General features: G+C 38.7%; 1 protein-coding gene across 1 annotated transcript; it reads left to right on the forward strand.

Annotated features, from left to right (window-relative positions):
• Positions 1-1,153: 1,153 nt before the first annotated feature.
• mlpha (melanophilin a) lies at positions 1,154-23,969 on the forward strand. The gene is made up of 13 exons (XM_062996805.1): positions 1,154-1,263; positions 3,822-4,043; positions 4,827-4,939; positions 7,070-7,111; positions 7,263-7,324; positions 8,500-8,589; positions 8,673-8,790; positions 15,460-15,650; positions 17,681-17,764; positions 19,027-19,251; positions 21,213-21,377; positions 23,675-23,746; positions 23,860-23,969. The coding sequence occupies exons 1-13, from the start codon at positions 1,154-1,156 to the stop codon at positions 23,926-23,928; spliced, it is 1,563 nt and encodes a 520-aa protein (XP_062852875.1). The 3' UTR covers positions 23,929-23,969.
• The last annotated feature ends 238 nt before the right edge of the window (positions 23,970-24,207 follow it).

Here is a 24,207-nt window from a genome sequence, read left to right on the forward strand (position 1 = left end):
ATAATATTAAAAACAATGAAATACAATTTAAAAACAGTTACAAATCAATACAATCAATACAAATCAATAAAATTCAATCAATAAAATATATAAAATGTTATAAAATATATTATATATATAAAATACATATATAAAATACAATAAAACCTGCACTTTACCTTTACTTCTTTATTGTTTCCTTATGCTTCTTAATCGTGGAGATGCTTGATCTTGGAATACTGTATTTATTTTCGCTGGCTGTGCTGTTATTTTCTATGGAGTGTGATGATGCACAAAGCTTATCATTACTTACTGTACTAAAATGAGCAAAAAATTGTATTAGTGGAGAGAACTAAGAAGCAGTAATAATTAAGAGAAAAACTGAACATGTTGGGTTTAGAGGAAACATTCAGTTTAAGGGTACAAATTTCTCGACAAAGTGCGTTGAGTTTTAAAGATTTTGAGATTAGGGGATGTTGAGTTACAAGGTACTACTGTATATGCTTCCAACTTTATGGCAACAGTTTGGAAAATTATCCAGCATGACTGTGGGACAAGGTTTGGTGGGAACAAAAACTGCACTGGCCTGCAAAGAGCCCTGATCTCACCACATTTATGTTTTTGGGATGTATTGGAACATTTGTTGCGAATCAGGCATTCTTGACATTTGTGTGTGTTTGTGTGTGTGCTGAGGGGTGGGATAATTATTAATAAAAACAATGTAATAACTACTAATAGCTAATAATAATATTAATCTAGGGAAGATGAAATGCCTTTATTTGCCATATATTTATGTACATGTGAACAGTACAATAAAATTTTATTTTCTGTGTGACCTAGCTTCTTCGTAAGCTAGGGTCAGAGCACAATGCCAGCCATTTATGATGCCACTGGAGCGTAGAAGGTTAAGGGCTTTGCTCAGTGGTTGCACGGCAGAGCCAGGATTTGGATCCACAACCTTATGATTACTGTCTCAATGCCCCCTCTCTATACACTAAATAAATCATGATAACAAAATAAATATTTTTGTTTATATATTGTGCCATTATTTCAATAATTTCCTTGAGATAAACAAAGTATCTATCTATCTGTCTGTCTGTCTGTCGGTCCGTCCGTCCGTCCGTCCGTCTATCTATGTTTTTAAACAGTTGAATTTTAGTTAAAAAAGGCCACTATGGATAAGAAACTGGACCTTGCTAGGCTGACGGATGAGGAGGCGAAGCATGTGTGGGAAGTCATACAGAGAGACTTCGAGCTAAGGAAGAAAGAGGAGGAGCGGCTCGGGTAAGCTTACATACTTTTCCCACAGATTGACTTACTGAAACACCAGTTCATTTCTCAGATACCTCACATTGCCTACAGTCTCAGAGTATTAAGGAACACTATATGGCCAAAAGTATGTAAACACCCTTTTAAGTAAAGGATTTTAGATATGCCCATTGCTTAGATGTGTCAACAAGGCATTTACATTTTCTGCCTTTAGCAGACACTTTTATCCAAAGCGACTTACAGTTGTGACAGTATACAACCTAAGCAATTGAGGGTTAAGGGCCTTGCTCAAGGGCCCAACAGTGGCAACCTGGCAGTGGTGGACCTTAAACCTGCAACCTTCTAATTACTAATCCAGAACCTTAACCACTAGGTTACAGCTTCCCTCATGCAATGTCTTGATGTTTTGTGCTTAACAAGTCTTCCTGCAGTCCAAATCTTCCTTCTTTTGAAATGTATGGGGCATCATTAAGTGTAAAAGCAAGCAACAGTGACGACAGACTGTTCAGTAGCTAAAATCTTGTATCAAGCAAGAAGTGTCTTGAATCAAGTGAAGTTTGACATTGTTGGTGTGAAGGATCTCCAGTGGCCTGCACAGGACTTAAACCTCAATCCCATTGAATATGGAATGAATTGAAATGTTGATTGTGAACCAGGCCTCCTAACCACAAAAATGCTTCTTATCACTTTAAAATCTAGTGGAAAGCCTATTATAGCTGATAAATGAGGAGGAGGGACTCCATATTATTGCCCATGGTTTTGGAATTGAATGTCCAACAAGCTCATTTGTCAAGTGTCCATATACTTTTGGCCAAACCGTATAAACAAACAAGCAGGGTGTGACTCCATTGTAAGCAAGTGAAGGACAAATACCAGCATGGTTTAAGCTGCAGTATCATGGCCATATTTGCCTTGTGCTTTCTATAGAATATGTTTTGGAATGCAGGGGCTAAAGAACTGAAGTGTTGAACTCATGCTCATTATGATAATCATGGCAAAGTCACAAGACCTGATTTCTGCCCAGTTCTGCCTGAAAAAACGAAATGGTGTGAGAACTGTTTCTATTTGAACACACAAGGAGTTCTTTGTTCTTTTTTAAGAAATGTATTGGGTAACAGTGCAGAAATGACATTATCATGTCAAATGATTGCGCAAAAGTAATTTGATGAATTTTTTATTTACATTTAATGAATGTTTATGGCAGAGTAATTGTAATGAAAAGAGTTAACTTAAAGTAAGTGTTTCCAGTTTCATCTATTTGTGTTCAATCTAATTATATGAGCTACATAAATGAAATTCCAAATACAGTTTGTAAATATTACTCAATATTACCTGAAAGAACTGATTTATCTCAAACTAAATTTATGTTCTGTATACTTAATTGAATTTTGGGGATGGGATCAATGAATGTATTTTTTAATATTTATTTATTTACTAGGATTTTAACGTCATGTTTTACGCACTTTGGTTACAGTCATGACAGAAACGGTAGTTACTTGTTACACAAGATTCATCAGTTCACAAATTTTATGTCAAACACAGTCATGGGCAATTTTGTATCTCTAATTCACCTCACTTGCACGTCTTTGGACTGTGGGAGGAAACCGGAGCTCCCGGAGGAAACCCACGCAGACATGGGGAAAACATGCAAACTCTACACAGAAAGGACCCAGACCGCTCCACCTGGGGATCGAACCCAGGACCTTCTTGCTGTGAGGCAATAGTGCTACAATATCAAAATAGAATTGCTAATTATTATTTAGTGGAACCAAAAACACATTGAAATTAAAACAGTCATCTGTGATCTGTGCTTATCAGGTTTAATTTACTAAAGCGTCCTTTACATGTGTCCTAACCCCTGAAACATTCAGGCACCCTTTCTACATTTCAGTATGTCAAATACATACCCCATTTCCAGAAAAGTTGGAACAAAAATCTATGGTTTGTTAATTCTATTGACTCTTTATTTAACTGACAAAAATGGTAAAAATAAAAAGATGTCCAGTGTTTTCACTGATCACTGTATTTAGTAAATATGAACACATTTAGAATCTGATGCCTACAACACACCCCAAAAAGTTGGGACAGAGACGTGTTTACCATTGTGTTCCATCAGCTTTCTTATTAATGAGACTTTCTAATGATTTGGGAACTGAAAATACTAATTGCTGCAGATTTGCAAGTGGAATTTTCTTTATTCTTGCTTGATATAACACTTCAGCTGCTCAACAGTACGTGGTTGCTGCTGTCTGATTTTTTCCTCTATGATGCTCTATACATTTTAAACTGGAGACATATCTGGACTGCAGGCAGGCCAGTCAAGCACACAAACTCTGTACATACAAAGCCACACTTTTGTACCGCATACAAAATTAGGCCTGACATAGTCTTGTTGAAATAATCACAGACTTCTTGTCTTGATAGCAGGACATCCCTCTAAAATCAAAATATACACCTTGCAAGTCACGCATGCCATGGGCACTGATGCACTCCAATACCATAACAGCTGTTGGCAGCTGTTACAGAAAACAAACTGAAATGTAATACTAATGTCATAATTCTGGGCCCTGTAGGGACTTAAAGACCAAGATTGAGAAGGAGGAAACAAAGCGGGAGCTGCTGGGATCTCAATCCAACCTAACTGCTTCCCACTGCATTCACTGCCTGCAGCCCTTCAAGTTCCTGGTAAACAGCAAGCGTCAGTGTCTGGACTGCAAGTTTTATGTCTGTAAAACCTGCAGCCGCTACAACACCAAGGAGCATGGCTGGGTTTGTGATCCTTGCAGAATGTCCAGGTAAAGCTTAAATTCTGGACAATACAACATTGTTAAATTAAATAATGGACTTTTATAGGTCAACAAATGACTAATCTATAATACACTATATGGCCAAAAGTATTTGGACAACCGACCATGAGCTTGTTGGACACCCATTACAAAAACAAATGGTATTAAAATAGAGTGACCTATATGTGATCTTTTTAGCTATAACTGACGTTCTTTTGCAAAGGCTTCTCACAAGATTTTGAAGTATGTTTGTGGGAATTTGTGCCCATTGGAGTTTAACCAATCTTTTTTGGTGGGATCAAACAGGGGCACATCAATACAGCGTATATTTGTCATAATAAAGGTGTCATAAATAAAGTTGCATAAATAAGAAGGCAAATAAAAACTTATTATTTAAAAAATATTCTAAAAATCACAACATAACACAATGGAATATGTGCAAACTTTGCCAGATCCTTATAATTCATGACAGTTCTGGCGTCATGAATCTGGAAAATGCCTTGTAGCAAATGTCGAGTAAAGCTTAATATAAAAAAGCATATGGTTTATTTTATACACACAGATCATTATATAAGTAGAGCCTTATATAAGTTAAGTAATGCTTAACTTTGTGCAAATTAGCACATTCACTGTGTAGCATTGCTAGAACTGAAATCATTATCATGTAGGAATGGAAAAAGGCCTTGGTGGTGTGCCTGTGTCTGTATGATAGTACTACTGTTGTTGTAAAAAAAATACCTACATTTAAGGAATGTGCTATATAAATTGAACCAACTGTTTTTGTTTATTAAGGGTCCTGAAAATTGGAACCCTGGGCTGGTACCACGACAATGTGCGCTCTCGTTTCAAGCGCTTTGGCAGTGCCAAGGTGATGAGGTCACTCTACAAGAGATTAAATGAAGAGGGTAGGTGCTATAAAAAGCTTTCTGATAGCCTGGGACGTGTCACAATGACTCTCATCACTGCTGTGTTATCCTACTTTTTCCATGGACGTGCCAAAACACCATAATCTTCTTTTATATGTAATGAACGACTAAGAGCTTTTTGATTTCATCAGCAAATGTTGCTAGTTTTACTGGCATCCAGCTTTCTACAACTTTTAAATATTAATAAATTGATTATTTCAATTTTACTCCTAACCCAACATTTAGCAAGGCTCAAAAGCTTACATCAATTTAATCAGCAGTACTAGTCATATGATTTGAGAGTTTTAATGTTAGGCATTGCAGTTAACCCACAAGCCTAAAGGCACTGGATAGTTAAAGCTAAGCATTCATAGTCTCTGTGCAGAAATCGAGTCAGGGATTTGTTGATTTGTATGACATCCAGAAAGAGTTTCCACAGCACTGCAGCAACAGCAGATCACATGTTGTTCTCAGATCACATGTCTGCTAAGGTCATTTCTGACTATGCTGCATGATTAGACGAGTTAAATAAAGAATTGAAAAAGACTGTTAGAATGCTGAGCGGATAGGGGGATTATTCACACTGATGGGAGCTGAGTGATTTGTTTGGTTAACTGCTACCTAAACATTGCTGCTATCTGTGCTATTCTGTGTTGTCTTTGTTGTTGTTTTTCCATATTCTCAGTGTAAAGATTAGTAGTATGGAATTGACAGTGGACATAGATATACACTGATTAGCCATAACATTAAAACCATTTCTTTGTTTCTACTCACTGTCCATTTTATCAGCTCCACTTACCATATAGAAGCACTCTGTTGTTCTACAATTACTGACTGTAGCCCATCTGTTTCTCTGCATGCTTTGTTAGCCCCCTTTAATGCTGTTCTTCAATGGTCAGGACTCTCCCAGGACCACCACAGAGTAGGTATTATTTGGGTGGTGGATCATTCTCAGCACTGCAGTGACACTGACATGGTGGTGGTGTGTTAGTGTGTGTTGTGCTGGTATGAGTTAATCAGACACAGCAGTGCTGCTGGGGTTTTTAAACACCTCACTGTCACTGCTGAAGTGAGAATAGTCCACCAACCAAAAATACCAGCCCTGTGACCACTGATGAAGGTCTCGAAGATGACCAACTCAGATAGCAGCAATAGATGAGCGACCGTCTGACTTTACATCTACAAGTTGGACCAACTAGGTAGGAGGGTCTAATAAAGTGACAGTGAGTGGACACGGTATTTAAATCGGCATTTCTGTGTCTTATACACTCATACCAGCACAACACACACTAACACACCATCACCATGTCATTGTCACTGCAGTGCTGAGAATAATGCACCACATAAATAATACCTGCACTGTGGTGGTCCTGTGGGGGTCCTGACCATTGAAGAACAGCATGAAAGGGGGCTAATAAAGTATGCAGAGAAACAGATGGACTGCAGTCAGTAATTGTAGAACTACAAAGTGCTTCTATATGGTAAGTGGAGCTGATAAAATGGACAGTGAGTGTAGAAACAAGGAGGTGGTTTTAATGTTATGGCTGATCGGTGTATAATTACACTTTATGGTTAGTAGTATGTAAGTGGCCATTATTATGGGTTGCCTCTCTTTTGTGGCTATAACAGCTCTAATCTTCTGTCTTTCTAAAGACGCTTTAGTGCAATAAACATTTCTACTTATCCAAAATAAGTATGTTTGATGGAATGAAGATCAAGCCTCTGTGAAGGCCAATGGAGTTTTCCCACACTAGTGAAAATACACAGTATGTCCTTATGGACATCACTTGGTGCACAAGGACACATTATTTTAAAACAGAAGAGGGCCTTTCCCAAATTGTTACCACAACATTTATTTTTATATAGTGAAATCTATACTGTTAGTAATGTGTGACTAAAACTCCTACACCTAATAATAAGAATGAGTGTCCATAAACTTGATACAATCCAAAACTTAAATAGAATTATTTTAGTTCATACCAGTAATGCCCTGAAATGGAGCTGGATGATCAGCTGTGTCTATGAAAAGCATACTGCTATTAAATGGTAATGGTGGGGTTTCACTGCTTTGCATCATTCCCAGAGGGCAATGGGATTAGCATTCACATTCTTCCTCTTTTGTTTGTCTAGGTCGCCGGGACGATGACACGCAAAGCATGCCTGATGTCCGCAGTGCGTTGGTGAACATATCACTGGAGTTTAGTCAATGCAGTCCTAACAGCAGTTGTTCATATTAAATAGTGATAGTATTTAATCATAATAAACTGACCCTTTGTACGTGTGATAAATGATTAATTAATTGTTCAAAACTTAATGTTTTTAGATGTGCACAATGGCCATGATGATGATCATCTGGATGCAACAGAAGCTCAGCGATATAAGCAGGTAGAAATTTCTCATTTAAAACTTCATTGACTCTACATTGTATGGAGTTTCAGCTCTGCCTGCCGGCTGAACTGAGCAACCACATAACTAACGATTGGCCTGTTGTTCAGATAGGGGTGGGATTAAGCCGCATAGGGACTCTCTCATAACTAATGCAATTGCTGGCTGATTGATGGTGCCTGCACAGGGATAGGAAAAGAGTGCTTTCAGGGTGTGTCTCTTCGTACACAGTGCTGAGCTGCACTGCACTCGTCAAAGTGTAGGTGACAAGATGTATACGGCTGCTGCCCACATGTCGGAGGGGGCATGGGTTAGCTTCATTCTCCTCAATCAGAGCAGGGATCGGCATTAGTGGAGAGGAAGCATGACGCAATCATGCAATTGGACGCGCTAAAAGGGAGAAAAAGGGGAGAAAATGCATAAAGAAAATATATAAATAAATAAAAACTTCATTGACTCACTTGAATATAATTATTTGTAAAGTGTCTTTAATTGTGTGGTATAATACAATATATGGCAAATATACAGTTGCAGTTGTACCCCCCACACCTTAATAGGTATTTTGGTGATGTGTATAGAATTAAATGAAAATATACAGCAAGAAATGTCAGTAAACATTTATTGATATGAGGGATCTTCAAAAAGTTTCCGCACTTTTATATTTTTGTTCAAATTGGTGAGGGTGGGAGGAGAAGTAATTGGTCGTGTCTGAGAGACTGAGAGAGCTTATAGTCCAGATTTAGAGTTTTAAAAAAAGTGTGGAAACTTTTTGAACAACCCTCGTATAAGCAACATGAGTTTTGAATTAAAAAACAAAATTGTATTTGACCTTCCGAGCACCTTCCAAATGACTTATTAGCTACATTATATCAAATTTACTGGTCTCACTCACTATCTTAACCGCTTATCCAATTATGGTCGGGGAAGGTGGGGGGGCAGTCCATTGCAGGGCAGACATACACACACACCCAATCACCTACAGTGAAGTTTGTGACAAAGCATTTTTGACCACATTGTTCACCTCACTTGCAACACATGACTGGCATTAACTGGCATGTTTTCTGATGGTTTTGATGATTTTCTGATGGTTTTTGTATTGGTCAACTTGGAATATAAAAGTAGTAATAGTTAGTAAGCTCTTAAATTCATCATTTTCCTGTGTTTGCCCTACTTAGATACGAAAGACTAAGCGTCTGCTTTCTGTCCACCCCATGGATCTTGAGATTGATGAATATGGCAGCAGTTCCCGCCGACAGTCTATGCAGGCAGGAGCCTCTTTATCCAACATTTACCTCATTTTTTGGTAAAGTAGCCTGATTTAAATTATATACATGTTTTTACCTTTTAGTATTTTCATGATGACCGTGGACTGCTGCGGAATGATTTGGAATACACTACTGACATGAACCATCTCCATCATCAACGCATGAACCGGAGGAAAAGTCTGGACCGCTTTTCACGACCAGGTCTAGACTTCTCTTTTATTTTTACATATGTACAAACAGGGCATTTGGGTGGCATAGTAGTAAATTACACTAGCCCACTACTGCTTGGATCCAGGGTTCAAAGTAAGTGTACTACTGACCGATCAGATGTCTACCTACAGACATGATTGGCTGTGTTTGAGGCCCAATGTTGAATTGAGGTCCTGTCGGGAATGTGTTACTGCATTGTGCCCAGTGATTCCTACCGCAACCCTGAACAGGATAAAATAGTTGGTATAAAACATGAAAATACTGATGATGATGATTAGCATAAACATAAACAAATACTCAAACAAACAACATATTGTGCAATGCCTCACAGGCAGCAAAACAGGCCGAAAGCAGAATGCTACCACCCCATATTTAACAATATTTACAGTGTTTTTAGCACTAAATGAATCACTTTATTCTCCTCTGAACATATTTCTAATCAGTTGGCCAAATAACTCTTCTCCTGAAGGCTGTTACATTTTATTCAGTGTGATCAGCAACACACTTCAGCTATTTTTTATTGAGAATTTGTTAAGAGAGTTTGTGTTGTCTTTTTAAACCTAGAAAAATTACTTAGAAATGGCAACAAGTAGCCGCTCAGGTGGCGCAGCGGTAAAAACACGCTGACACCAGAGCTGGGATCTCGAATACATCGTATCGAGTCTCAGCTGTGCCTGCCGGCTGGGTTGAGCGGCCACATGAACAACGATTGGCCTGTTGTTCAGATAGGGGTGGGATATTAAAAGCCAGATAGGGACTCTCTCATAACTAATGCAATTATGACCTCTGTTGGCTGATTGATTGCGCCTGCACCGAGACGGAAAAAGAGTGCTGCCAGGGTGTGTCTCTCAGTACACAGTGCTGATCCGCACTGCACTCGTCAAAGTGTAGGTGACAAAATACATACGGTTGCTGCCCATGTGTCGGAGGGGGCGTGACGCAATCTGGCAATTGGACGCGCTAAAAGGGAGAAAAAGGGGAAAAATGCGTAAACTATATACAGTGTATCACAAAAGTGAGTACACCCCTCACATTTCTGCAAATATTTCATTATATCTTTTCATGGGACAACACTATAGACATGAAACTTGGATATAACTTAGAGTAGTCAGTGTACAACTTGTATAGCAGTGTAGATTTACTGTCTTCTGAAAATAACTCAACACACAGCCATTAATGTCTAAATAGCTGGCAACGTAAGTGAGTACACCCCACAGTGAACATGTCCAAATTGTGCCCAAATGTGTCGTTATCCCTCCCTGGTGTCATGTGTCAAGGTCCCAGGTGTGAATGGGGAGCAGGGCTGTTAAATTTGGTGTTTTGGGTACAATTCTCTCATACTGGCCACTGGATATTCAACATGGCAACTCATGGCAAAGAACTCTCTGAGGATGTGAGAAATAGAATTGTTGCTCTCCACAAAGATGGCCTGGGCTATAAGAAGATTGCTAACACACTGAAACTGAGCTACAGCATGGTGGCCAAGGTCATACAGCGGTTTTCCAGGACCAAGAACATGGATTACTGGAATGCCCTGTGGTCTGACGAGACCAAGATGAACTTGTTTGGCTCAGATGGTGTCCAGCATGTGTGGCGGCGCCCTGGTGAGAAGTACCAAGACAACTGTATCTTGCCTACAGTCAAGCATGGTGGTGGTAGCATCATGGTCTTGGGCTGCATGAGTGTTGCTGGCACTGGGGAGCTGCAGTTCATTGAGGGAAACATGAATTCCAACATGTACTGTGACATTCTGAAACAGAGCATGATCCCCTCCCTTCGAAAACTGGCATGGCATGCCTCATGGCAGTTTTCCAACAGGATAACGACCCCAAACACAACCTCCAAGATGACAACTGCCTTGCTGAGGAAGCTGAAGGTAAAGGTGATGGACTAAACCCAATTGAGCACCTGTGGCGCATCCTCAAGTGGAAGGTGGAGGAGTTCAAGGTGTCTAACATCCACCAGCTCTGTGATGTCATCATGGAGGAGTGGAAGAGGATTCCAGTAGCAACCTGTGCAGCTCTGGTGAATTCCATGCCCAGGAGGGTTAAGGCAGTGCTGGATAATAATGGTGGTCACACAAAATATTGACACTTTGGGCACAATTTGGACATGTTCACTGTGGGGTGTACTCACTTATGTTGCCAGCCATTTAGATATTAATGGCTGTGTGTTGAGTTATTTTTAGAAGACAGTAAATCTACACTGCTATACAAGTTGTACACTGACTACTCTAAGTTATATCCAAGTTTTATTTCTATAGTGTTGTCCCATGAAAAGATATAATGAAATATTTGCAGAAATGTGAGAGGTGTACTCACTTTTGTGATACACTGTATATTACCTGTAAAAGTCTATGATTCACTTTCAGCATGAGACCCTATTACAGCATTTACATTTTCAGCATTTAGCAGACGCTTTTATCCAAAGCAATTTACAGTACTGTGACAGTATATTATCTAAGCAATTGGCGGTTAAGGGCCTTGCTCAAGGGCCCAGCAGTGGTGGGGCTTGAACCAGCTTGGCTACAACTGCTCTAAAAAAAGACATTTACATTTTCGGCATTTAGCAGATGCCTTTATCCAAAGCAACTTACAGTACGGTGACAGTAAACAGTCTGAGCAATTGAGGGTTAAGGGCCTTGCTCAAGAGCCAAACAGCAGCAACCTGGAAGTAGTGGGGCTTGAACAAGCAACCTTCTAGATACTAGACCAGTACCTTAACCACTAGGCTACAACTGCCTACAGCATTAGTTGGAGTGTAGTAAGACCCTAACCCTATTTAAATGGGCACATAATTGCCACTAATATGTTAAAAGTACATTTATAATCATACATAGTTGGGGATCCCCAAGCTCATATAACTCCTGTTTTACACAAGACACAGAAATGCAACACTGAAGCATGGATCAATAGTTTTGCCATTGTTTCTTCATTGAAATACATTTTGTCCGATTATAGACCTAAACTTAATTTCAGTAACAGGCTTTATAGGATAGTTAGCTTTTATTTAAGATAATTAATAATAATATTAATAATAATAATAATACTAGTAATAATATTAATAATGTTAATAACAATAATACCAACAATAACCATACTACTACTACTAATACTACTACTACTACTACTAATAATAATAATAATTATTATTATTATTATTATCATTATCATCATCATCATTACATTAACATCATTTAATATAAAATTGTTCTGCTTTGTTGTGATAGATGCATGTAAACAGGCACGTAAATCAAGCACCTTCCCTTTTGCCCTGGATGAGAAAAGTGCCCTTTCTGCTGGAGCCCAATTTTTTTCTACATTCATTAATATTTAAAAATAAAAATTACCCTCTCTGTCATCAGTTCCCCCCAAAAGTGTTTAGATATCTGACGGGCATTTATTTGAGTTCTTGTGAGAATTCTGCCCCGATCTGATCCCCGCCTTGCCCCTCCCTCCCCCTCCTCTGGTTAGCACTCATGCATTGCTGAGCGCCAGGCCAAACCGCTGCTACACACTTCTCCTCTGACCCGCAGCATCAGACAGACAGGTAACGACAGTGTTTCATACAAATGCATAACACATAGCCTACACGTTTTGTACCAGGGCCGGAGTGGGCCCCTTTTTCAGCCTGGGAGTTTCATGCCCAAACCCGGCCCACTTTTTCCATGGAGGAGCAATCTGAATAAATGAAACGGCAGCTAGCTCTTACAATGCCTTTTTATTGGGTATAAGTTCAGGTATATGTTGGTAAGTTAACAGAAAACACTTCACTTAAACATGTTTAATTCAAATTTAAATCAGATAAAGATTTAAAAGGTAAAAAAAATGTGATAAAGATGAAAACGTATTTACATTTGTACAGGAGCAATAAGTTGAAATAAAAATAATTTGAAATTAAAATTGCATTTGTCTTCCCAACAGAGAGGTGCTCTATTGTTAGGTTTACACTACACTAAACTTAAGTAGCTTCACTACACGCATATTTAGTAGGCTACCTACAGCATCAAAAGCCTCCTAAGCAGTGCACTTTATTAATAACGGTGTCATTGTCTATAGACATAAGACATGGCTTATCTGCTGCTCTGAGGCTAAAAAAAATTTCATTAAGGGTTAGCCTATTTTGCTGAATAACATAACATGCTTGCAGTTTTTTTAATTTTTACACAATTTAGCCTATATTATGATGGTGTAGAATTGATAGTGATTTAGGCTATTTGTCTCCATTTGTTAAAATAAATTAGGCTATCGTTAGACATCTTTCTGAATGTCTGAACAATTTAACATATATCATGTATATTCTCTACGTTATATTTTACATTACAAATAGCTATGTTATTTTAAATAATATTTTAAATAACTCATGGCCTCCTCGGGATAATCAGTACCATAGCGTCGGAACAAAAACATTCCAATAATGAGTTAGGCTATTTAATATATTACACTTCAAATTATGGTTATTATTTTCAGCTTGAAACTGGATATTTGTGATTAATGGTGTGTATTGGGTTCTACAAAATAAACTATGCTAAGTTGACGTTGCAAATGTTGCGCAATAGCCTTCACCTGGCCATTTCGGCTCCACCTGGCCTCTTCCTGCCCTCCATCACCACAGACTGATGGTTGGTTTGCGCTATTCTGTTGCTATATTTACTTTTACCGGCGCTCTAGAAAAGACGCCTCGTGGGCCAAACCAACTTAAACATCTGGGAGGGGAGAATTCCTTCAGATGGTAGAACCCATCTAATCTACTGCAATGTAGGGGCTGCGCTGTCAGATGAATGGAAAATGAATGCAAGAAGAAGATTAGATAAGTGACAGATAAGTGTCAAAATAATTTTTCCCATCCATCCGGCCCAAACTCGAGATTGACATGAGCCGGCCCATCGGGAATCCTCCCAAATCTCCCGATTAGCCACTCCGGGCTTGTTTTGTACTCATGAGTCATGAAATACGTGATTTCAAAGCCTTGTCCAGCTGTTTACTGACGTTTGTCATGTTTAATGAAGGGGGAGGGGGACAAACTGCAGCAGACAGACAGACAGACAGACAGACAGACAGACAGACAGAGAATTTAAAGACAATTTTACTGTTTTACAAATTAGACAAGTTCACTAGTTTTGTTTCATTTAAAATCTTACTTATTTTGATGTGAAAACCTGAAGAAAAAAAAAGCATGAGCACAAACATTTTGCAGGAGAATGTCAAGTAGCTCTCACAGTAAAGTGTTGAAAATAGATACAAACATACAATATTTTATAATTACAGCATCCTGGCCAAAACGCTGTGTAGGAAAAGTCACCTTTAGTCAAGGAGTTATTTTCATGCAAGCATTTATACTTCAACAGTTGAGGTTAACAAATAAGGAATAATTTTGCTAGGTAATTGACATTACAAACTAATATATGTAGAAGGCTAAATATAATGCTCTATGATATAGAACAGCATACAAAAAATGATGAATAAATAGGAAAATGTTATTTAGCTGTTTATTTGATTTTATTGGCATAATAACAGGCCCATTGTTAACATTAACTACCCAAAGTGGGTTTCTGATTTGAAATCAAAGGTAGGTCTTAAGTTGAGTTACATGACAGTCTGGTGAGGTAAATTGATACTAGTAATGGTATATTATTAGTGTAATGCTTCAAAAACAGTAAAATGATGTATACTGTGTTCTCCCCTTTATGGAGATTCCGTAAGTCACTCTTGATTATTATGCACAACATTGATTTATCTCATTTACAAATTTTGCAGCATAATGCCAAGAAAAGAAAGGTTACAAAAGCAGAAAGAAAAGGAACTACAGCAAGCAGCTCAGGGTAGCAGCTCTCTTTGATCCTGGATAGGTCATCTACCAGTAAAGCAAATGAGGGAGATGTATCAGTATTAGTTATTTGGTTATTAAAAAGCGCGCACAATTTGGCCTTGTTTTTGCCTGTTTTTTATTTATTTATGCAATTTGATCATTTGAGTTATTTGATTAGATGTGTATTGATTGTGTTAACAAAATAAAAATATAAGTTTTTTTTTATTTTATTGGGGGCGATGGGTGCCCTTTTTTTTGGCTTGAGCACCTGCCCCCAAAAATATCTGTGCACGTGCCTGCATGTAAATGAGGTTACTGTTAGATCAGTGAGCAACGCTCAACCAACTGCTAAATTATAATCCTCTATCATTATATAAATTTACTAGCATTATATAAAGTTGCCAGTCTTTGGCTGTAACGTTCCACTTTTTTGAAAACTAAAAATAATGGAGTGTCAACCAGCCCCAATGTTAAACAAGGTCCTAGCTTGCAATGGACATTCCACTTCATCGTAAAAAAGGTTGAGGTCAGGACCTTCTTGCTGTGAGGCGACAGTGCTACCCACCGAGCCACCGTGCCACCCACTTTAGAGTGGTGGAACAAAAAGCGCTTTTTTAAAACTGTTGCCCAAAAGCTGGAAGCATATAAATTATGGCAAAGGTTTTATACACCTGTTAGCAATGTGTGTGGCTTAAACACCTAAACTTATAATACAGTATTATGATAATATTAATTTCAGTCTTGTTTCAATCATAGCTATATTTTAAATTTGTTCAAATTATTAAATATTATTAAATATTTAAATATTATATAACATAATCATCAAATAAATCTTGTTTTGTTTCTCTTTAGATGATGGCATGTACCCTGAGCACAGGATGAGGCACACTCGCTCTCTTTCAAAAATCTCCTTACCTCCACGAGCCCACTATCTGGACACCTCAGAGGAGGAGGAGGCATATCATGCCCCTGTTTATCAGCTGCCAACACGTCGCCGCAGCCGCGCCTCCTCCCAGGAGAACATCCAACAGAGCTCTCTGCCGGTATGCATGTGTATAAATGTTTAATAGACGTTTTGATCAAGTGCAGTGTTTTTCTGTGGCTAAAACTTGAAATGGTTAATAAGCAAAACAGACTCTCAGGGTGTGTGGTATTGTGACAGAAATTCTATAAAACATATACATTCAGTTTCAGGCAGTTCAGTTATACAACAGGTAGTGTGGGTAACTCTAAGCTTAGAGTCAGCGAGGACCTGGGTTTGATCCTTTGATCCAGGTCACAGACTCACCATGTCTGCATGGATTTTTTCCAAGTAGTTCTGTAAAGAACATGACTGTAAGTGGATTGGCTGCTGTTAATTGTTTCTACATGTAAGTGAGTGAGTAAATGGATAAATGTAATGCTTTACAATGGATTAAATCACTTTCCATATGATGTTCTGCCAGTGCCAGGGCCAGTGATAGCTCAGTGGTTAAGGTACTGGACTAGTAAACAGAAGGTTGCCGGTTCAAGCCCCACCACCACCAAGTTGCCACTGTTGGGTCTCTGAGCAAGGCCCTTAACCCTCAATTGCTCATCGTGTAAGTCGCTTTGGATAAAAGCGTCTGCTAAATGCTGAAAATGTAAATGTTCTTACCCCTCAACTAATGTTTGCAATAAGGTTTTAAATTGAACACTAATCAAGATAAAGTGCAAAATATAGATAAATAATAAAGATATAATAATAATAGCAACAATAATAATAACAATAAATATTAATAATAATAATAAAATAATAATAATAATAAAATAATAATAAAATATAACAATGGTAATTATATACATAGATGTATAATAATAAAGAAATATAAATAAATGATCATTTAGTATCAGTGCTGTCAGCTGGTTTTGTTGATTCAAATTTCTATTTTAGTTTAACATAAATAAAAGTTTTATTACATTCATTGTAGATTTTTAACCCACTTAATTAGGGAGGAGGGGTAAATGAATACTATGGTCGGCTGATTTTTAAACTTTTTTGGAAACTGGAATAAGTTTTTCCAATGTTTAGTTCCATGGTAAAAGCTTAGTGGCACATTAATCCAAACAATGTCTATGATTTTAAAGGTTTTAAACATTGTTTAACTAGGTGTATAGTGACCCACAATAAATGGATCAAAGGTGTATTCTGCACATTTTAATGTTAATCTGTGATAACCCAATTTTCATGCACTTGTAGGGAACATTGAACACATTTACTTAAAAAAAAAAAAAGTCATATTACAACCCCAAATAAGAAACAGTTGGGACAGTATGAAAAAGTCAAATAATAAAAAAACAGAGTTTCTAACATTTACTTTGACTATTTTATTGCAGACAGGATGAACCTGAGATATTTCATGTTTTGTCTGCTCAACTTCATTTCATTTATTAATAAACACCCATTCCTGCATTTCAGGCCTGCAACACATTCCAAGAAAAGTTGGGACAGTAAAGCATTTACCACTTTGTAATGTTGCCATTCCTTTTCACCACACTTAAAGACGTTTTGGCACCGAGGATACCAAGTGATTTAGTGTTTCAGGTTTTATTTTGTCTCATTCTTCCTGCAAACACGTCTTAAGATGTGCAACAGTACGGGGTCGTCGTTGTAGCATTTTTCCTTTCAAAATTCTCTATTGGGGACAGGTCAGGACTGCAGGCAGGCCAGTCCAGTACCCGTACCCACTTCCTCCGCAGCCATGCCTTTGTAATGTGTGCAGCATGTGGTTTCGCATTGTCTTGTTGAAAAATGCATGGACGTCCCTGGAAACGATTATCAAGGGCACTGACACAACCCCATACCATGACAGACCCTGGCTTTTGGACTTGTTGCTGATAACAGTATGGATGGTCCTTTTCATCTTTGGTCCGGAAAAATACTCATACATCTATTCAGATTAACAGTTCACTTGCGTAGAAAGTTATTTAATGTTATTTAACTTTGTAGCATGCCTAGCTTGTTTTCTGTTAGTAATTATGATTGACTAATGCTGGTGATGTAAAACACTCATTTCTTTCTTTGTTTGCCTCAACCACTGATGCTTCAATGCAGATGAATGAACTGAGTAAGAAAATGTCTGCCATTGAGAGTCTCCTGAGTCGACTGGAGGAGAAGATGACTACACCTACTGATCAGGTGAAAATGTGTTTTATTTGCAAGTTTAATCAGGTCTCCTACTTTTCAAGACCAAAGGCAAAACAACAGTTAGTTCCAATCCTCTACATGGCACTCTGTTACTAAAAAATAGTTAAATATAAGCTATTTTTACAAACCACTTTTTCTGAAAAATTTTAACATTTAAAATGCAGTAAAACACAAGAATATTATATGTTAATCCTTATGAACCTTTATTTAACTGACAAAAGTACAAAGAAGTGACTTGGAATGTTTCGTCTGACCAAATTCATTGTAACTAAGACTGCTTACAGTTCCTGGTAGAGTTTAGCCATGCTAAAATAAGATGCCAATTCAAAGACTTATGACAATATATTAATAATATTTAAAGTAAAGATAAAGCAGGCATCACGGTGGCTCGGTGGGTAGCACTGTCGCCTCACAGCAAGAAGGTCCGGGGTTCAATCCCCAGGAAGGGTGGTCCGGGTCCTTTCTGTGCGGAGTTTTCATGTTCTCCCTGTGTCTACGTGGGTTTTCTCTGGGATCTCCGGTTTCCTCCCACAGTCCGAAAACATGCAACCAGGTTAACTGGAGACACTGAATTGCCCTATACGTGAATGGGTGTGTGTGTATGTGTGTGTGTGTGTCTGTGTGTCTGCCCTGCGATTGACTGGCACCCCGTCCAGGGTGTTACTGTGTACCTTGTGCCCATTAAAAAGCTGGGATAGGCTCCAGCAAACCCCCCCGCCCAAGGACCCCAATTGGATAAGCGGTTAAGAAAGTGAGTGAGTGAGTAAAGCAGGCATGGTGGCACTGCTAGTAGAATTAATGGTGCATAGCCAAGGGCCTAGGAACCTAGGGGACAGTGTAACATGATGGGAAAATGAGTCATCGCAGTAAAGGCAATTTTCTTTGCCAGTATGACTGTGCATAAAGACATGGTTTGAATTTTTTGGTGTAAATTAACTTTACCGGCCTGCCCAGAGCCCTGACCATAAATCCAAAACACCTTTGGGATAAATTGGAACAGACAGACAGACAGACAGAGACAGATAGATAGATAGATAGATAGATAGATAGATAGATAGATAGATAGATAGATAGATAGATAGATAGATAGATAGATAGATAGATAGATAGATAGATAGATAGATAGATAGATAGATAGATAGATAGATAGATACTTTATTTATCCCATTGGTAATATAGTACGTATATTTTTGTGCTGTTTAACTAAGTAATATCAGGTGCAATAGAAGTAAACAGTTCATGTGTCATTGTAGCCAGCCCAACCTTCAGCAAGCCTACTGGAGGAGGAAAAGCTGAAGAAAAAGCTAGATGAGCTGATGAGTGACAGAGCACTTTCTTCAGATGAAGATGAGTCCAAGAAACTGTTCCAGACCAAGGGTTCAGGTGTAAAGGGCACTCAGCGAAGTGAATCAGTATTAGCAGTACAGGAAGCAGCACTAAGCTCCTCTAGTGACGAGATGACCACTGATGCACAAAAGGTAATGATACAACCCCAAATCAGAAAAAGTTGGGACAGCATGGAAAATGCAAATAATAAAAAAACACAGAGTTTCTTACATTTACTTTGACTTTTAATTGATTACAGACAGGATGAACCTGAGATATTTCATGTTTTATCTGCTCAACTTCATTTCATTTATTAATAAACATCCATTCCTGCACTTCAGGCCTGCAACACATTCCAAAAAAAGTTCAGAATTCTCCACACATTCTCTATTGGGGACAGGTCAGGACTGCAGGCAGGCCAGTCTAGTACCCGTACCCTCTTCTTCCGCAACCATGCCTTTGTAATGTGTGCAGCATGTGGTTTTGCATTGTCTTGTTGAAAAATGCATGGACATCCCTGGAAAAGATGACGTCTTGAAGGCAGCATATGTTGCTCTAAGATCTCAATGTACTTTTCTGCATTAATGCTGCCATCACAGAAGTGTAAATGACCTTTGCCAGGGGCACTGACACAGCCCCATACCATGACAGACCCTGGTGATGGTCCATCCTAGATGGCTCAGAGCCCAGAGAAGTCGATGCCGCTTCTGGACATGGTTAACATAAGGCTTCTTTTTGCACAGTAAAGTTTGAAGTGGCATTTGTGCATGTAACTCTGTATTGTAGTGCTTGACAAAGGTTTGCCAAAGGAATTCCTCACCCATGTGGTTATATCAGCTATTGTTGAGTGGCGGTTCTTGATGCAGTGCCATCTGAGGGATCGAAGATCACTGGCGTTCAGCTTAAGCTTGCGCCCTTGGCCTTTAGACACTAAAATTCCTCTTGATTCCTTGAATTGTTCAATGATATTATGCACTGTAGATGGAGAAATATGCAAATCCCTTCCCATCTGTCTTTGAGGTACATTGTTTTTAAACATTTCAATACTTATCTCACACATTTGTTGACAAACTGGAGATCCTCTGTTCATCTTTGCTCATTCATTTTCTGGATGCTACTTTTGTACCAAACCATGATTATAGTCACCTGTTGACATCACCTGTTTGGAATCACATCATTATTTAGTTTTTTTATTACCTCATTACTAGCCCTAAATTGTCCCTGTCCCAACTTTTTTTGGAATGTGTTGCAGGCCTGAAATGCAGGAATGGAGGTATATTAACAAATGAAATGAAGTTGACCAGACAAAACATGAAATATATTGGATTCAAACTGTCTGCTATCAAATAAAAGTCAAAGTAAATGTAAGAAACATTGACTTTTTTCTGATTTGGGGGTTGTAGATATATGAGCAAAAAGTATGTTTACAGGTACAAAGTTGAAATAAAATGATATTGCTTATTTAAAGTAAATATATGCACAGAAAGTATATTTAAAAAAAAATGGTTTGTGAAACGTATCCCTTTACTGTATATTACTGTTGCCTTTAGGGAAAGAGGTTTATCCTCTTAATGGCCATTTTATGAGTACCAATCCCTGTTATTTTGGTAGGCAGCATCAATTAGCTGTTATGTGTCTAGACTAATAGGATGGTAAATGCAGCCCCCCACCAAGATGTACGGCTCTAAAAGCACTGCTGTGTCAGCAAGGCTTACCTCAGCTAATTGCTGTTCCCTCTACATGGCTTTCAGAGATCTACTGCGGTGGCTCTATGTGACATCACAACAGAGATTCTAAGAACTATAAATGCCACAGAAAATGCTATGAGTGAGTTGGCCCCCCAAAACCCTAATGACAGACCTTACTTAGAGGGCGCAGACGTAAAGCAAGCTGATGCTGCTTACAAAGAACTTGAGGAAAATGTAAGCCTGCAGATGTTTTTACCTACATACAGCAATGCCACTATATCATCTCAGTTGGGTTTAGTATGAGTCACAGTTCTTTGGTGAATGATGTTATAATACTCTTTGAAAGCAAAATCAATGGTACAATCTTCATTGTGTTACATTAGTTTAGGTTGGGTATTTTCAGAATACTTTCTGCTTTTTTTTAGGTGTATCTGACAGCAGGGAAGTCTTTTAACATGGAACAGAAGTTGATGCAAATTGAACAACGTGCTAAGAACCATTACGTCAGTCATTTCACTGATTCTGACATTTCTGAACTGGAGGACCAGCTTGCAGTGGCTGCTGCCAAAGTTCAGAGCACAGAAAGTGAGGTAAGACGTTTTAATACATCAGACATATACAGTGAATGCCGTGGCTAATTATTTTTAGGTAACTACAGGCATTGTCTGTTTTAACTACCACACAGTACAACAAATAGAAACTTTAGTTTCTGAGCACAATTTATGACATATCACAGGAATTTCAAGCATCTTCAACTTGTAGTCCTTAGCCCGCTTAGGTGGCACAGCGGTAAAACACTCTAGCACACCAGAGCTGACATTTCAAACTTGTCAGTCGAAAGTGAGCTCTGCCATCCGGCTGGGCTGGGCAATACATGAACAATTTGGCTGTTGTTCATACAGGGTGGGGAGCCAGGGACCTTATAACTGATGCAAGTATGACCTTTGTTGGCTGATTGAATATAAAACAACAGAGTGTCTATTTGCACCCGGGTACACATAGCATTCCCCACACAGTACAGCTATTCGTACCCCAAAAAGAAAAAGAGCAGACAAACTCAACTGCGCATGTCTACCAACGATATATAAACACTATACATGGACATGCTAAAGGTCAAGGGATAGCAGTAAATTGATCATAAAGTGTCGTTACCTGGGGACGTGGCACGGTGGCTAAGTGGGTAGCACTGTCGCCTCACAGCAAGAAGGTCCTGGGTTCGATCCCCAGGTGGGGCGGTCAGGGTCCTTTCTGTGTGGATTTTGCATGTTCTCCCCGTGTCTGCGTGGGTTTACTCCGGGTGCTTCGGTTTCCTCCCACAGTCCAAAGACATGCAAGTGAGGTGAATTGGAGATGCCAAATTGTCCATGACTGTGTTCGATATAACTTTGTGAACTGATTAACCTTGTGTGAAGATAAACTACCATTTCCTGTCATGAATGTAACCAAAAGTGTAAAACATGACGTTAAAATCCTAATAAACAAACAAACAAACCTGGGGATGGCTTGGGAATGCCCATATCTGTATAAGTTGTGAGGTATTATCTTGTGAGTAAGGCTGACCACTGGCCAGTGTGCTCATGGCAAGGCAATGCGAATTAATAGAGTTTGAGTGAGGCAAGATTGTGGGTACCAGACGGGTGGGACATTTAACATTCTTTAATCCAGTGTCGCATGTACTGGGAATATGTCATAGAGGGACCAGAGATCCTGCACCTACAAATACCACGGATATGACGCCGAACACGTGGACTCAACTTCTTTGGTCGACCCAGGCGAAGCCTGTTCCGAGTGGAACCTGTCCTGGAAAACCGCTGTATGACCTTGGCCACCATGCTGTAGCTCAGTTTCAGGGTGTTAGCAATCTTTTTATAGCCCAGGCCATCTTTGTGGAGAGCAACAATTCTATTTCTCACAACCTCAGAGAGTTCTTTGCCTTGAGGTGCCATGTTAAATATCCAGTGGCCAGTATGAGAGAATTGTACCCAAAACACCAAATTTAACAGCCCTGCTCCCCATTTACACCTGGGACCTTGACACATGACACCAGGGAGGGACAACGACACATTTGGGCACAATTTGGACATGTTCACTGTGGGGTGTACTCACTTATGTTGCCAGCTATTTAGACATTAATGGCTGTGTGTTGAGTTATTTTCAGAAGACAGTAAATCTACACTGCTATACAGGCTGTACACTGACTACTCTAAGTTATATCCAAATGTGAGCGGTGTACTCACTTTTGTGATACACTGTATCTCTCTTTGGAGCCGCTCGGATCGAGTTGTTGAGTAGTTCACACATAGTGATTTAGAGCCGAGTTTCAATCGCCGAGTTGCTCCCAAGCCGGCAAATCTAGCTCCGACCAGTCGGCGAGCAAAAATCAGAGCAAAAATCATGTAGTGTGAACATGGACACGGGGAGAACATGCAAACTCCACACAGAAAGGACCGGGACCGCCCAGGCCTGGGGATCGAACCCAGCACCTTCTTGCTGTGAGGTGACAGTGCTACCCACTTAGCCACCGTGCCGCCCTTCTCAGCATTAAGCAGTATATGTTTTGTTTTACTATGTTTTCATACTATAAAATGCAGTTTTAGAGTTATTGCTTACATGAAAATCATATATAGAAAGCACCATTAAATATCTCACCAAAGCTTTATATTAAGCATTTGGTTTCCTAGAATCGTCAAGCTCTATGTTGAAACTTATTCAAACTTACTACCCATTTTTATTTTTACATAATCAGAAAGAAAAAAGGTAATTTCTCTGTTACGTCATGCTGTAGTATTTTGTATTATTGTGCTAAAATCCCTTCAAATATGCATGAATTAATTTCTTGACATCTTAACAATTTTACTACATACTATAATCAAAACATTTTTCTTAGGTGTCAGATATAGAAAACAAGATTGCTGCTCTCACTGCTTCTGGACTGTCAATAGATAAGGCAAAGAAAAAGGTGAATCATACAAAATAAAATTACATTGTAACTTCTGTTAATATAAAATTTAAAATTAAGATTCGTTTTTCCTGCTTTTTGTCTATTCTAAAATGTATTTTCTGGATTTATAGGCAGCAATCATACAACAGCAAAGAAGAAAAATGTCCCAAGACATCCCTGCAAATAGAAAACATTTCTAAACATGAGAAGTATGTTTTTTTCAGTTTACCAATAATGAGTTTCAACATCTAATTGCTTTAACACTGTATGTTGCTTAGTAACACTTTACAGTAAACCTCAATGATATATTAAAATCTTGAATCTGTAAATGTATGTCCTATGCTGTCATGAGTAGTCAACATAGTCAGGTACTGAAACATATGTTATGACAGCTACTTAGCATGTGACAGAACCTATAATGGCACTGTATACACTATTTAACTGAAATTATGAACAACCATCCTAACTATGGATTTTAT

Source organism: Trichomycterus rosablanca, chromosome 6, assembly GCF_030014385.1.
Source record: "Trichomycterus rosablanca isolate fTriRos1 chromosome 6, fTriRos1.hap1, whole genome shotgun sequence".
Taxonomy (NCBI): domain Eukaryota; kingdom Metazoa; phylum Chordata; class Actinopteri; order Siluriformes; family Trichomycteridae; genus Trichomycterus; species Trichomycterus rosablanca.